Here is a 14703-nt window from a genome sequence, read left to right on the forward strand (position 1 = left end):
TAAAAGAGAGACTGGCTGTAGCATTCTGAGGAAGATCTATGATATCTGAAATGTAATTTAGTTGCTCTCCCTGCTGCAGAGAGACAGAAAAACATTAAAAACAAAACTCTCACCAGGTTCATGTCACGTTCAGAGCAATATTATGCGAGTGTGATGGTTCTGACTCCCATCTACTCAAGGTAAGTCATTAGATTAACGTGATGCATTATAGGCCTGTAGTGAACGTGTCTAGTAACATTCATCCTGGAAATGAGGGTGTGATTTTTTTAATTTTTATTTTTAAATCTTCACCCAACTCAAATACAGAGGGCAAACTGAACGCACGTGAGCTCACCATCACTAGCACAGCAGCTCAGTGTGCATGCGACACGTTTCCTCTCCAGGGCCCACACCCACCCCCACCCCAGTACGTTAATTATGAAAGCTGTTGGGGGCTCACCTATGTGAGTCAACCAAGCCAGGAGCCACAGACATATGCGCACGCGAGTGAGCAGACATCTGATCAAACAGCAGCTCCTTCACACAGCAAAACGTAGGAGGATGACGTCGTTTCTGCGAGCAAACTGTCGCGCACCGATGTGCACGCAGACTCGAGCAGACACACTTCGTTCTCCCAGGAGGACGCAGCGACTGAGAATAAGGCCAGTGGGCCCTTGTCGTCTCTGTGGATGACTGTACTTCATCACGTGTGTGTGTGTGTGTGTGTGTGTGTGTGTGTGTGTGTGTGTGTGTGTGTCTCAGAGATTTAACATCTTTAAAAACCAAAAGAGAAACTTGCCACCATAGGATGCTGTGCAGAGGTAGGCTACTAGTTCAAATCTGCAATTAGGGACGAAGACGGACACACTCTGCTGTTGCCATCAAAAAACACAAATCAGCTGCCTGGTTTTCTATATAAGGGAACTTGGCTTACTATTCATATTGGATGAAACAACTCGGGAGTGCTTGGAGATAGAGGGGAGTGAGAGAGCTGCAGAGAGGACGAGCGTTGCTAAGCAGACTGAAAGCTGAGAGAGGCTGTCAGCAAGCCAGCATTGCACTGCTATCACTACAGAGAGAGAGAGAGAGGGAGAGAGAGACAAAAAAACAAAATGGAGACACTGCCCGACCCTTTTTCTTTGCAATGAATTACACAGCACCCACTGAAAGGCCTCCTAATGCATGCTGAAGACTGCTTCGAACAGCCGTTCGGTAGCTAAATAGGAAACAATCCCGCATTAATTTATCCCAAATTGTCATTTGAAGAAAAGTCCGGTGAAAAATAGAAACAAATGCACTTGCCCTTTGAAGAGGGAAGCAAAAACAAGTGCCTCACAGTGAAGTAGGTGTTTAAATGAGAGGTTTAAAGGTTTTACTGCAGGAGTCGCCCCTGACTAAAACCCTCTTTTACTGGGCCTCGTATGCGTACATATCGATCTGCGGTTTGTTTACTTCTTGCTCAGTTGTAACATGGAATACTGCAGTAAATGTCAGTGCTTGGCTGGCCATCGTTGTCTGCAACAAGGCCAGAGGAAGGGGGGTGGGAAGGAGGAGGGAAGGATGGGGGGTGGAGAGACATGGAGTAAGGAGGCTATCCCGGTCGCTACAAACAGAAAGCTCCACCTGGCCAAAACGACCCGCAGGGTAAAATCTATCACAGACACATGGAAAGGCAGACAGTTAAATCCAAACTGGCCCTAGGTCCTCTGACTGTTCTGCAGGGAGCTCCGGTCTCATCCATATTACATGCAGGAGCTTGTTTGAAGCCTCCACTGCACCCTCTCTGCATGGGCAGCTTGGCTTTGCTATTTGGGCCCCTCAGGCTCAACACCCTTTCCATCTCTCCCTCTCTCCTTCATACAAACACAGCTCCCATAATGCAAATCCATCAGCTCCCGTCACTCTTCCTCCATTTTTCCTCACAAGCTCTGGCTTTCAAAATAACCCTCTGAAGACCTTTGCAAAATTTAAATGTTCTTCCTGAATGTGGTTCACTGAAAAGATGAAACCTGCACATAGAAATCCTCCCGACATTTGGCCAAAGGCTGCTGTTAATTTCCACCCTGTCTGCACCGAGCTTCATGTACCAGAGCCTATGACAGGTGAACTCGATCGCCAGACTTCCTTCATTAAGACACAAGACACATTCGATGTCTGATGCAAGCTCTGACAGCAGCCGAAGAAAAGCACAGTTGGGATTGGCAAATCTCATTACGGTTGAGTCAGAGCTCTAAGTGAACACACCTGGGTGCAGATCAAACAGACTGAGTGAGAGACCAGGGCGGTGATAAATCTTTGTCCTGGCTCCACAGTGACGCTGATGAGTGGAGAGCAGACCGCAGCACGGATGGAGCGCCGTGACTCACGCTGCAGGATAGGGTTGGCGTGGTGAGGGGGAGGAAGTGGCTGGTTTCTGGTTGGGTTTGTGTGTGAGAGTCTGGCTGCTTCTCTGACTGAGTATGACCCTTTGACTTCCTTTAAATCACAGACTCCGCACTGTGTCATCCAAACACTAGCCTGCGCTTTCATCGCTCTAATAAAAGATATCACGCAAACACATTCAAAGCCTGTGTCGAGGCTTCTGTCATCCAGCTCCGATAACACAAAACTTTGAGAGTTTTGGGGTTTGAAATTTCAGGGTCAGCCTTCGCTCCTCTGCTGCTTTACAGAATAGAAAATGAGGCAGCTTGGATGTCTGCCAGAGCAGCTGACAAAAAAAGGCAACCTTGCCAAAAATTTGCCATCAGTACACTGTGAAGGCTAGAAATCTTCACTCAGCGTGAGTCACTCTTACGAAGAACTGCTCTGCTTTCGGCCTCATCTGGAATCAGGATGCGTTTCAGCCAGCACATTTTGATAGTGATGACAGTTAAAATGTCTGGCATAACAAAGTGCACTTGTCACAGGAATTGGTTAAACTGTAGCCAGACTGTTAACCACAAGGAACAAGGAACTCGTCAAAGGATAAAGTCAAAGTTTTTCTTTTTACATGAAAGCCCAAAAGAAGAGCTGGACACGCAAAGAATAAGTGCTACAATGTTTGACACGTCACTTTATTGCTCGGTGGCGATGGAGAGACTTTTCTCTTAGCTTGCGTGCAAGGATGCTGAAGTGCACTCCAAAGCCCCAACCCGTGCAACCCTTAATTATCCTCCCATAGCTTAAGTATACTCAAATAAAAACCCACATTATACCTTTTATGGATGCTGTTAGGTAATTAATTGCATCTGGAGGTCAACAACCTCAAGGACTGTCTGCTACTTAGTTTAGGTTGTGAAGAGTTACAGTGGGGCTGTTGGAGATCCAGAGGGAAATCCAGATCCAGGAGTCCTCCATTTACAGTATCTAGATGAGCTGGTTTGGACCCCAGGAGGATATGGTACAAAGAAGACTGTATGTTTGCATGTGTGCATGTCTAGTGGCTTAAGAAACATCCCAGAGACGGATGAGTCCCATGAGTGTCGTCACTTCAGGTGGGAATAGCAGAGAGATAAACACATCAAGAGAAAAGGGGAAGAGAGGAGACTGGGCAAAGCTTAAAATGTCCCTTTTCCCCATCCTTATTAATGCAGTCTGTTTCCCAGTTGTTAACTTCACAGCTTTGCCCTGAGCAACATCACCCAGTCTCCTGGAGAGAGGAGGATTTACAGGGTATACAGACTGAAAGGGAAAGACACCACTGGAAAGTGTTTGATGTAAGTGGAGCAAAGGTGACGCCTCAAAGTGAAGGACTTCTAGAGCAAGCAATCGCCTAACCAAGCCTGGCGGGTTTGCACTTTGCTGAGGTTCACTATGCTTCAATCTGGGGCTCCAAGCTTAAGGTCATAACTAGGCATCGCAACTTAAGCAGGTTCAGATTGATAGAGGCAAATGGAGAGAAAATCAAACAGGCAGGAACACACTTGTATGGAAACAACAAGTCGTTACCCATCAGGGAAATAAATGGGGATTTATTAATCAGCATTTCCACCTGATTTTCACAGAACTGCAGTATGCATGACTGATATGCGTGTTGGCCAGGCTTGCGGTTGGCAGCCCATTGGGATTCAACGACACGCCTTTGATATCCGTTGTTTATCTGCTTGTCTCGGAGATTGGGGCTGTGGGAGAAACTGTAACACTGCCTATATGCCGGGCGTCTACGTGTACTGTCTGATGTGTACATGGTGCTCCTATGGAAAGCGGCGTCTCTGGGGTTCTCCATTTATATCTTCATTAATCACCGTTCCCACCGGGAGGCCGCACAGAGGAGTCTTTCAAATGCAAACGCGTTCTCTCCGCTTGCACACAACACACACACAGCCCCTTTACAGTACACCCACCAGCATACCCAGCTCACAACACGCACAACCTGCTCGTCCGGCTGTCTGTCAGGAAGACGTGACAGTGGACAGTTAATCTTCTCGTCAACACATCGATGAATTAATACCAAAACTCCTCATTATTCTGTTCTCTTCTAAAGCCAACTAAGCAAACGAGTCAGGCGTGTTTTGATCCAGAAACCTCTCTCTTCTTACAATCTTGTTTGAACTCGTAGCCCCACTGTTCTCACTCTCATTTTCCTCAGAAGCAGCAAACTGGTCTGGCGCCCTGAGGGGGAGCGAGCGAGCGAGAGCGCAGCGAACATGCAAATAGGCCATTGGTCGAGGGTTCTTTTAAAAGCCTGCAGGACGTTTAGCGGGGAGGGGCTTGGCAAGTGTGTTTAGTCTGTGAGTGCTGGCGGACGTGGCAGAGGCTCCGCTGTATCTGGACAGACCTGTCTGTTCTGCCCACTGCTGTGGCAGGCTCACGTCAGGCCCGGAGCAGCACAGTATCCTCTTATTTTTACTTTGTTATCCAAAATAAAGAGCAGCAGCTGTTCCAGCCCACTGATGGTACATTTCTAAATGTGGGGCTGTGGTGAACAGCACAGGCTGATGAACTGTGGCAGAGGCCGGTGGTCATGTGAAACCTAAAACTTTAAAGGACGATTCTTATCCATTTCAGACAAAGACTAGGAAGTAATGGTTTGGGCACTTCTCCAGCGAGCTGCAACTCTGTTATAGAGCTATGATACTGGCACTGACCTGACGATGACATACCAGAGGCCCCTCGGCTCAACCCCTCCTACCTTGAGGGGCCCCTTTTACAACAGGCTGCAAACATGGGCCAAGGCATGGCTCGTTATACACAGACTGTCTCCCACACCAAACTACATACAGGCCTAATAGACTGTAGGTTAGTGTGGGCCAGCGTCCAAAAAGCGGCCGTGTATTCAGTATAAGGGGACAATTGTTCTAAGGAAAATGCACAAACAGACACAGAAATATGTGTATGTGTGTCCTTCTTGTTAGCTGGGGAAATACAAGCTAGCAGGCATGTGATTGGCCAATAAAGAGGGCTGTTACAAGCAACATTTGAGGTTGAGGTTAATTTTCACGTTGGAAGAAAGGAAATTTGAGGCCAGAGGCCAAACCCCCACCCCCAAAAAATAAATAAATAAAAAAAAAGTGGAGCGGTTTGTGAGTAAACCATATCCAGGGCGATGTGTCCTGGCTTTAACCTCACATCCTTTCATAGCCTTTACTTCTCTTATTTGCTCAAGTGTCTTGCCCTCAGGGGGCCAAAGATACCGTGTTGCCCAATGCTGCTTCAAATGAATCCATGTGACAGCAGAAGCAGTAGAGAAGTGAACTTGGGACACTGATTCGCATGTCTGAACACAGACAGGAACTTATGTAACACCGGCTGTGCCCTCTGTAAAAAAAAACAGAAAAAAAAAAAAAGAGTCTGCTCCTTTCACTCTTCTTGTTTCCTCCTTCCTCCCTCTCCTCTTGATGCACCCTCCCCTGCCACCCACCCCACCCTCACCCTATTCAGCGTCCGTGTCACCCGGCAACTCGCCATATCCATCAAGGAGACCCGATCAATAGGCGCTGGCCTTTCCTCCCCATCCACCTCGCAGAAGCGCACAAGTGGTCTTATTGCTTATGTAACGATTGACTTATCGGGTCATTTGGCTGCCTACTTTGCTACTGTTCGCCAATTGGGGCCAGGGAGGGGGCATTGACTGTTTACAGATACATGTGAGAACGTCTGAGTTGGGAGAAAGGGGGTAATGGTGAGCAATGGGTGGCAGCGTGAAGACCAGACTGCGGGTCTGAGGGCAGGAATCCAAGAGAAGGCAGGCAGTTTGAATGTCGAGGGGAGGGAGATGAAGAAGGCAGGCGCAGCGAACGATTAGCATGCTCGCCAAAATCCAATTACATACCGCCCAAGAGAAAGACTGACAAGCAGACAGACAAACAGCCCAGGAGACAGCCAGAGAGTCCAGCTGCACCGGTCTGCGGTAATGAAGTCACTGGTTTCCAAATAGCAAATAGAGGAAGCCAGAAAGATGCAGCTGTCTGCCGTCTGTGCCGCAGCCACTGTGTCAACCCGGCCAGGGAGACAGACAGAGGAAGGCTGTTCTCTCCGTCTGACACTTCTGACTCGGGGCCAACGCAACGCTACAAACAAGGCTGAGGCAAAAAAGAAAAGCAGCAAACTGCTACACCCACCATGTTGGGGCTGCTCATTAGAGTTAGGAAACAAGACCAAAATATCAAATCAGATTGTTTCTGAGTTTGAAACCACTGCTCTTTCCTCTCTCGCTTATACTGTAAAAAACCTTTTGAGTAGCATGAGCTTATTTACACAATACATTTGAAAATGGCTTTAAAAATATGAGGAACCATCTTAAAAGAACAAAAAAAAAAAAAAAAAAAAAAAAACCCAGACAAAATGAGTACAACTGAGAATTTTTTTTATTGAGATGTTTGGCAATCACTAATGCAATACAATTTCACAAGGTAGTGTTGGGTGTGTGTGTGTGGGGGGGGGGGGGGGGGGGTGATTATCAAATTTAAAGTTGGGACTTCCTGTCTTGACAGAGAGGAAAAAAAAAATACCCAAATAAAAACAGCCCCAGATGATATCTCAATCTAAAGAATGAGTGTCTGTAACAAACCCTGAGGTCATAAGGTTTCAGCTTGTTGCTGTGTGCGTTGGTTGTGTCTAGTAAACTGTTTACACAGCAGGGATCAGTAGACAGGCTAGCACTGCCTCCAGGCACAAAGCGCCTTTATGGAGCGCAGGTCCTGGAGTTTTTAACTGCACCTTTTTAAGCCAAACAGTCCGAGCAGGATTTGGGACTGGGGGGGGGGGGGGGCATTCCAGAAAGCTCCCCTCTAGTTTTCTATGAGGTCCCAGAGATATCTGGTAAAACTGCTTGTAAATGGGGTTAGACCAACGCGCACAAAGGCGAGCCATCTTTCTAAAAAGAATACGCAACTATGAGCTTGCCTGCCTGGCCGTCCACCAACATCCACTGGGATGTGGAAACTATGAGTCACGCAGCCAGTGCGGTGGAGGCGGCTGGACACAGAGAGTCTGGAGGATGTTCAGGGTGAGAGACACGTCCGTCTGTTTCACTTCCTGTTCAGTTAACGTACACTTTCATTACAGGAATACACAAACAGAGAGTGGCTGAACGAGAAGGGAGAGCCCCTGTGTCCTGACTTCAGTACGAGGTCATCGTGTTCCTCCGGTCATTGACCTTTCACACACTCGTAAATCTGTTCAGGAGGGAGGGGTGTGAAGTTTATACTGGCATCCTCTATCAAGTCACCTGCTTCCTGGACACTCTCATGCAAACATCTTTCCAGGAATTTTAGCCATTTGTGACTTTGTATGTCTCTGTCAACACCAGCATGGCTGTTACATAAAATTTCACCACTGCTGTTAACCCTGCAAACACCATTTCCACTGAAACCAAAACCCCACAAACACCAGGACGTGGTGTTTGTGGGGTTTTAACTAGAAGAAGAAAATGAGAAAAAAAAAAAAAAAAAAAAAAAACTTTGACTGAGAAAAAAAATAAATTAGAAAAATAATCACCTCAGCACCTGAATCTGTGGTGAGACACAGGCTCCCGAGGGCCTGGCAATGTGTGAGTGTGTGAGACAGAGAGAGACAAAGATGTGTCATACTGGCCTCCACACACACACACACACACACACACACACAGGCAATGTGTCTCACACATAAACACACACACCACCGACACTGCGGGACTCATCAGCCCCCTCGACATTAGGTACATGTGCAGTACTGTGTGCGCTAGTTTCCCTCTGAGGTACAAAAATGTCTCTGGCTTTCAGAAAGACCGTCTGTGGCTTCCAACATGCATACCGGCTGGGAAGAAGCGAGACAGGAATGTGGTCAGGACGCTGGGCGAGACGGTAGATGCTATTTCCGATGCATTCGCAAAAGGCAAATAATTCCTCTGTCTCGCACACATAAGTTGTGTGTCTTGAGCCGTACTAACCTCACACTCAGCACAAACTCTGCTCAGTCTTGCATGCAACCAGCTGCCAAGTAGTGTCATATAAATCTTGACAATGACGGCTAACTTAACCAAAAACGTGCATAAAGATTTGTGTGTGAGCTAACCTGCCATTCGCCCAGAATACAGTGCAAACCAGGGGTAGTCCGCTGTGGTCACAGAGAGGTCATGAGACATAAACCAGTTAATAGCAGTGAAACGAGCTGGAGTTTCTCCCCCTCCTCCTCCTCCTACTCTTCTAAACGCTGACCTTTCAATAGGATCGCTGCCCTTGTGGCTTCTATATTGCATTGGCATGATTTTTTTTTCTAGACAGCAACTTAAAAAAAAAAAATACATAAGAGCAGAAAAACAAATATAAATCACAATCAAATCAAATATAAACCCATTCCAATTTGCTGGGAGTGACTAAGTAAAGCTAAGCGGTCTGCTGAAAGTTAAAATAAGATAAATTTATTTTAATGAATGTTGCCAGTCGAAATTATAAGTGAAACTAAGCTTCAATTAACTGCACAGCCCTGCTTAACATCGGTTTATGTTCCAGTACTGAAAGTGTGGCTTTCAGTACATGTAGACTGTTCCAACATTTTTTTTAAACCAGCCAAAACGCTCCTGAGCTGTGAACGGCACGAGATTTCCTTTCCGTCAGCCATTATCTCAGACTGTGTTGAAAGAATTAAGATGAAGTAAACCTGGGTAAACTGGCCAGTTATTAGTCAGTAAGAAGGGACCAACCTATTTCCTTTTTTAACTCTGTTTAGCTACAGCTAGTTTCCAGTGTAGGCTGGAACAGGCTTCCCTGTTTCAGTTTAGTTTTTAATGGTTGAAAATGTTAAGTTTCAGTTTAGATTTTATTCATTTTACTAGTTTTAGAAAATGGAGGCAATTGCCATGGGCATCTTTCTCAGATATACAGATTATTTATTACAATATGAATAAAGCACTTTTTAAAGGCAGCTGAATAAGTCCCATAGACAGATTTCTATCATGTACCCTCATACAAGCAGGGTCTGATATCAAATCTGACCAAAAAACTATTTAAACTAAAGACATTTTCTCTATAGTTAGTTGTAAGTGCAATATTGTGTCACTTAGTTTTTTTTCCCCTTTAAAAGTCTTTGTTGGCTAAAATAACCTTGGTGCTGACAGATAACTCCAGTCCCGGAGTTTCAGGGTTGCTTCCTGAGCCTCGCATATTGGCCTTTTGTTCAGTGACATTCCCACCGACCTCCAGGTGACCCGGAGGGACAAATGATGCACTTCCCCTTCAGCTGTGGCCAGCTGGCCTAACTTCGTCTGATCAGACCTGGCCAGGCAGATGTCACCACCTGTCCCAGGCCTCAGACACACACACACACACACACACACACACACACTAGGTCAACGCTGGTTAAAGAAAACACCAGCCGTGAGGTAGTCTATTCAAATGAGCCCAACACACAAAACACAAGACTGGAGGAGGGCAAGACAGAGGACGTGTCAGCTGGACAAACAAATGTGGAGACTTTAATTCAACAGAAAAGCCTTCACCGGTCATACAGCAGAATACTGATGAATGAGGACTTATAGCATGCAAAACAAGCAAAGACACACTGAGCTTACACAGGTATCACTAACAGGTGCACTTACTTTGTCTAGCGACCTCTTGAGCTGATAGTGGAACTTCTCTTTGACCTCGTCCAGCAGCTGCTTGAGTCTGGGCTCCTCTGAGGTCCCCTGGTACTTTCTGGCGAGCTGCAGGTAGCAGGGCCACTTGGCTGAGTCAAAGCCCCAGTGGCAGGTCCTCTTATCGGGTGACTTGTGCGAATGCATGACAAACTTCTGCGGTGAAAAAAGCAATTGGCACTCCACACACTGGATGCAGGGCGCCTCGGGCTGGGTGTAGAACTGGGGCACAAAGAGACCCTGGCACTTCCCCAGACACTGGTGCTCCACCTGGAAGCTGGCTTCGCTCTCCTTCAGGAGGCCCCCTGCTGACAGTTTACCACTGGGGTCAGCAGGCAGGGCTGCACCAGGACGCAGCAGAGCGTTGCAGAGCCGCTGTGCATCCGTCAGTGTAATGAGGCCACAGGAAGGCGCATTGAACGGCAGAATGCCCAGCACCTTGAGGATGTGCAGCTGCTCGGCGTCACAGCGAGAGCAGTAGACGTACAGCTCGTCGCACACCGTGTTGATCTGCTGCAGCGAGAAGTCGCGGAGCACAGAGTTGAGCACCTGGGGCAGGCAGAGCCGCTTCTCGCCCCCAACAACGAAGCAGGAGATGGACTCTCCTTCCAGCAGAGAGTGGGTGAGTTCAGTAGAGCTGTCGCAAGGAACCAGCAGAGGGCCCCCTCCCAAAACAGGAGGGGAGGGCAGGGGGGCATGCCGGCCTGGGAATGCTCGTGGCCCGTGCGCGCAGAGAAGGCGGCCGGGCCCCCGAGGGAGCTCTGGCTGCTGAGGGTGAACTGGGCCAGTGTGTGTTTAAGCCCAGGGCTCAGGTCCAGGGCTTTAGTAGAGCCCATAATGTGCAGTTCAGCCCGGCCTTCCATGTCCATGTCACAGTCGGGGCGTGGGTCCTCAGTCTGCTCCCTCTTCACCTTGGGAGTTTTGGGGAGGGAGGGGAAGGAGTCCAAGCTGCGACGCTTCAGGTTGATCTCCGCCATCACTCGCTTCTTGATGGGCGCGTCTTCCAGTCGCTCTCTGTACAGCCGTTTCATGTTGCCCTTGAATGAGGTCAAGTCTTTGAAAGGGGTTTTCAGGCTGGTCTGGGTGCTGGCCATATCTAAGCACAAGGTTATTGTCGTTTCTGCGAGCTGACCAAGTTCTCGTATTCCTCTGGGTCTCTTTTTCTCCTTAACTCTTCTCAAATCTTCTGGCGATGAGACACATGCATGATTGTTACTGAAGATTTCTATCGTCTGATCCGTTGCCTGAGCATGAAAACACAAGGAAAAAATAGAAATAAAAAAATAATCAGTCTTTTCTACCTTTCCTGTAGACAGATGAACAAACTGAAAAAAAATATCTGGAGCGTTAAAGATTTTATGGTGTCCCTGTGGGGTTGTTGAACAAGTCATCGGCTGTCAGCTTGGCCCGCTATACCAAATGGCCATTACCATACTTCACACAAACACGGGGATTTTCTTCTTGGCTCTTGTAATTGAACCCCAGAGGAAGAAATTTGCATCCACCACAGGTTCAAACGAGAAAACTTTCCAGCGCTGAGTGAGAATTTTAACAAGCCAAACCAGTTGACCACACAAGACAAACAGAAATCCTCCTCCACCACCACCCACACCCTACCTTTATCCCCCCTCTCCCCCGTCATTACATTGTTAATGAGCGGCTGATCCACAATGCTCGAAAACATTTCACTTTGCAAATGAAAGTGCCCTTCCCAGCCATATTGTAAGCTCCCGTAGGTGTGCTTACCCCACGCTGACCCCATCAACTCCGTGAAAAACAATTGATAAAAGCGTTAACAGCAGTCATCCCCTTCCCTCAGTCCTCTCACAGCTTGACATTCAGCACTGTGGAAACCGAATATGTCCCCCCCAATCTCTCTCTCTCTCCCTCCGTCTCCCCCTTTTTTTTTTAACTCTCGGATTTTACTAATAAGGTAAACACCGAGCGGCTTTACCTTATTTAAAACGCCTTGTAGTTGGTAATGGCTGCTGGTGCTGCAATATGACAGCAAGACACAGCAGATTTCATGCACTTCGGCTCTGATGACACGCTTTCTGGTGTGGTAACGAAATGCTTTTTCTCTATATATACACGCATAGAGGGAGAGAGATACACGCACACTTACGCCAAATGGAAATTTTGGCTTGTCAAAAAGGTAAACAGGCAGACTCGGTTAATTAACCACAAGACATGGTTTTGCACGCTTCTGCAAATTTTAGCATCCCGATGTTTTCTCTTTTTTTTTTCCACCGACTGACGAGAAAAAAAAAAAGCTGTCGCGGCGCAAAACCTCTGAAACGGGTGGATGTTTGTGGGCGTAATAATGGCAAATACCACCGTGGGCCGATTGGCAAAACAGCCATAAACACGGCAAATTCAAATCAGTGGCTGACATAAAGGAGCGTTTGCCCCGGTTTTTCTCCTGTTTTTAAAAAAAAAAAAAAACAAATCTATCTCGGTTTACTTCCCCCAAGACACACACCATCTTTTCTTGTGCAGCCTCTCGCCCGAGCTGGACTTATTTCTTCACGTCACCCGCACTACTTCTAGTACCCTTTTTTTTGGTGCAAGGACACCGCGTATAACGCCAACTATCCCCCTCCTCCTCCAGTCTGCAGCCTCTACCTCGCCTCCTCTGCTGGCTCGGCACTGGTATGCAGACAGTGCTGATAATGACATTCACTGTCTGCGCTACAGTCTGCTGTGGTGTGGTGTGGTGTGGTGAAGGCACCGCGGTTGGGCAGTTATGCGCACACGCCGATTTTGGTGAGGGCACGGCGGGGTTTAAACCCGTGGCAATCTCCCTTCTCCAATCCCCTCCAAACACAGGTAGAGCACTTGTCACTAAGGGTCAAAACACTTGCAATAAGCGTTTAATATTAAAAATAGGAGTGATAGATTATTTAAAACAAGAGTATGTTCTGTCTGAGTGTAAAAAAAAATGTGCGCATTTGACTGGAAACCCGCTGAGAAGCAGCTCTCTGGTCCTTTAACACTAAATCATCATAGCGCTAGCTAGCCCGACCACCCCAGCCTGCCTTGCTCCGATACAGCCGCTCGTATAGCAGTCTGAACAGCTCAGAGGGCTGTGAAGCAGGCTAACCCAGCTCCCCTAAGTACAGACGGGCTCACTTTTACCCAGTTCCCTCCCCCAGCAGCAATAACAACCTGAGTAAAGCAGGCAGAACGGACTTCAGCGCTCATACACATAGTAAGCATTGACCGCGACCGTTGGGGGGATAAACAGCCACCGTATTAAGGCAGGCTAGCCCCGCGCAGAGACTAATAAAGCAGGCTTACCGAGAGCACGGAAAGCGTTAACATCACGACTGGCTAACCCCAGATAGACACCGATACGGCAAGCTAAAGCAGATTAGCTTCGCCCCCCCTTCACTCCGCTCCTCGCTGTCGGCTAAACGCAGGAATTCAACCATAAACCGTTAATCACCGGCTCGGATTCGCTACTAACAAACAACCCCCGTCCCTCTTTAACGGACCCGTTTAACCAGCTCCGTGCTTTTAAACGGCGAGCACTTGCCTGGACGATGTGTATCAGCCGTCCTCACTCTCCCGGGGTCCTCTCAGTACTGGAAAAGCCTGGCGGAGCGTCAACAAGATGCAGCTAGAGGCTCCACTACAGAGCCGTAACGTCACGCTGCACACGGCCGAGAGGCGGAGACGTCACCCGGCTGACGGAAACTATGCGGGGGTGTCTCTCGCCTGTCTCTCCTCCTGTCTGTCGGCTCGCGTGTCTGTCTGTCTCACACAGTCTGAGGTTTGTTTCCTTCAGGAGCAGGTAACGCTGCAGGGGCGTCCCCAGCTTTTCAAACGAGGGGCGTAAGAGCCGGGGGAGGGGGCGGGGGGTCCACAGGAAATCTAACAAACAACACGGAAAACACCCCCCATACAGATCTGTTAAATACATCCTTTTGTTAAAGAATTATAACAGGTCTGTTCAGTGTATTAAAAAAAGGAAGAAAAACGTGTACAACTGTTTTACAAAGTGACTAAACAAGTAGTTAGACTGTGAGATCATATCAGAAATGGCACTAATCCTAACTCCATGTCATCGGCATGTGTAATTTATTCATATTTTAATTGTTCTTCCAAGTCTTGGTTGTCCTGACATGGGGCAGTTTTCCAATTTCACTGTACTATTGTACTATGTATGACTGTGCAATGACAATAAAGAGTTATCTTACGTAAAGCAAGTGCACTTATTTTCAGAATCATATAGGTTATTATATTGAATCATCTATATTAATTAATTAATGCACATTTCACTTTATTGCTGCAGCTTGAGGTCATCTTAATAACTTATGTATTATTATGTATTATTATTAATATTAATATTAATAACAATAATAGAACTCAATGGAGCTCAGTGGCCTGATACAGATGTAATACACATAAGGCAAGGCTGTACAAGAGTTTAAGCATCCTTTTGTACTGAATAACTTGAATAACTGTGGTGAGTATTTATACCCTCTGAGGTATTTTTTGTATAATCTAAAATTACCTAAAGCCATCAATGAAGTAGCTACCATTAACTATAAATAAAACCTCAGTCTTTCAAATGCCTAAAATATAATACCATTATTTTGAAAAGGAAGAAAATGTTACACACTAAATAAGAGAAATTATTTTAATCTGTATTTCTTTATTATATTTTACTATAAGCCTTATTATAACTA

The 14703-nt window shown here is 46.9% G+C and overlaps 1 protein-coding gene across 1 annotated transcript in view; it reads right to left on the reverse strand.

Annotated features, from left to right (window-relative positions):
* The window catches only part of skila (SKI-like proto-oncogene a), a 36073-nt gene extending 22543 nt beyond the window's left edge, over positions 1–13530 (reverse strand). Inside the window, 3 exon segments of the mRNA XM_025900680.1 lie at positions 9974–10734; positions 10737–11253; positions 13310–13530. Coding sequence (XP_025756465.1) covers positions 9974–10734; positions 10737–11253; positions 13310–13333 — 1302 coding nt within the window. The 5' untranslated portion in view covers positions 13334–13530.
* Positions 13531–14703: the final 1173 nt, after the last annotated feature.

Source organism: Oreochromis niloticus, linkage group LG18 (genome assembly GCF_001858045.2).
Source record: "Oreochromis niloticus isolate F11D_XX linkage group LG18, O_niloticus_UMD_NMBU, whole genome shotgun sequence".
NCBI classification, from domain to species: Eukaryota; Metazoa; Chordata; class Actinopteri; order Cichliformes; family Cichlidae; genus Oreochromis; species Oreochromis niloticus.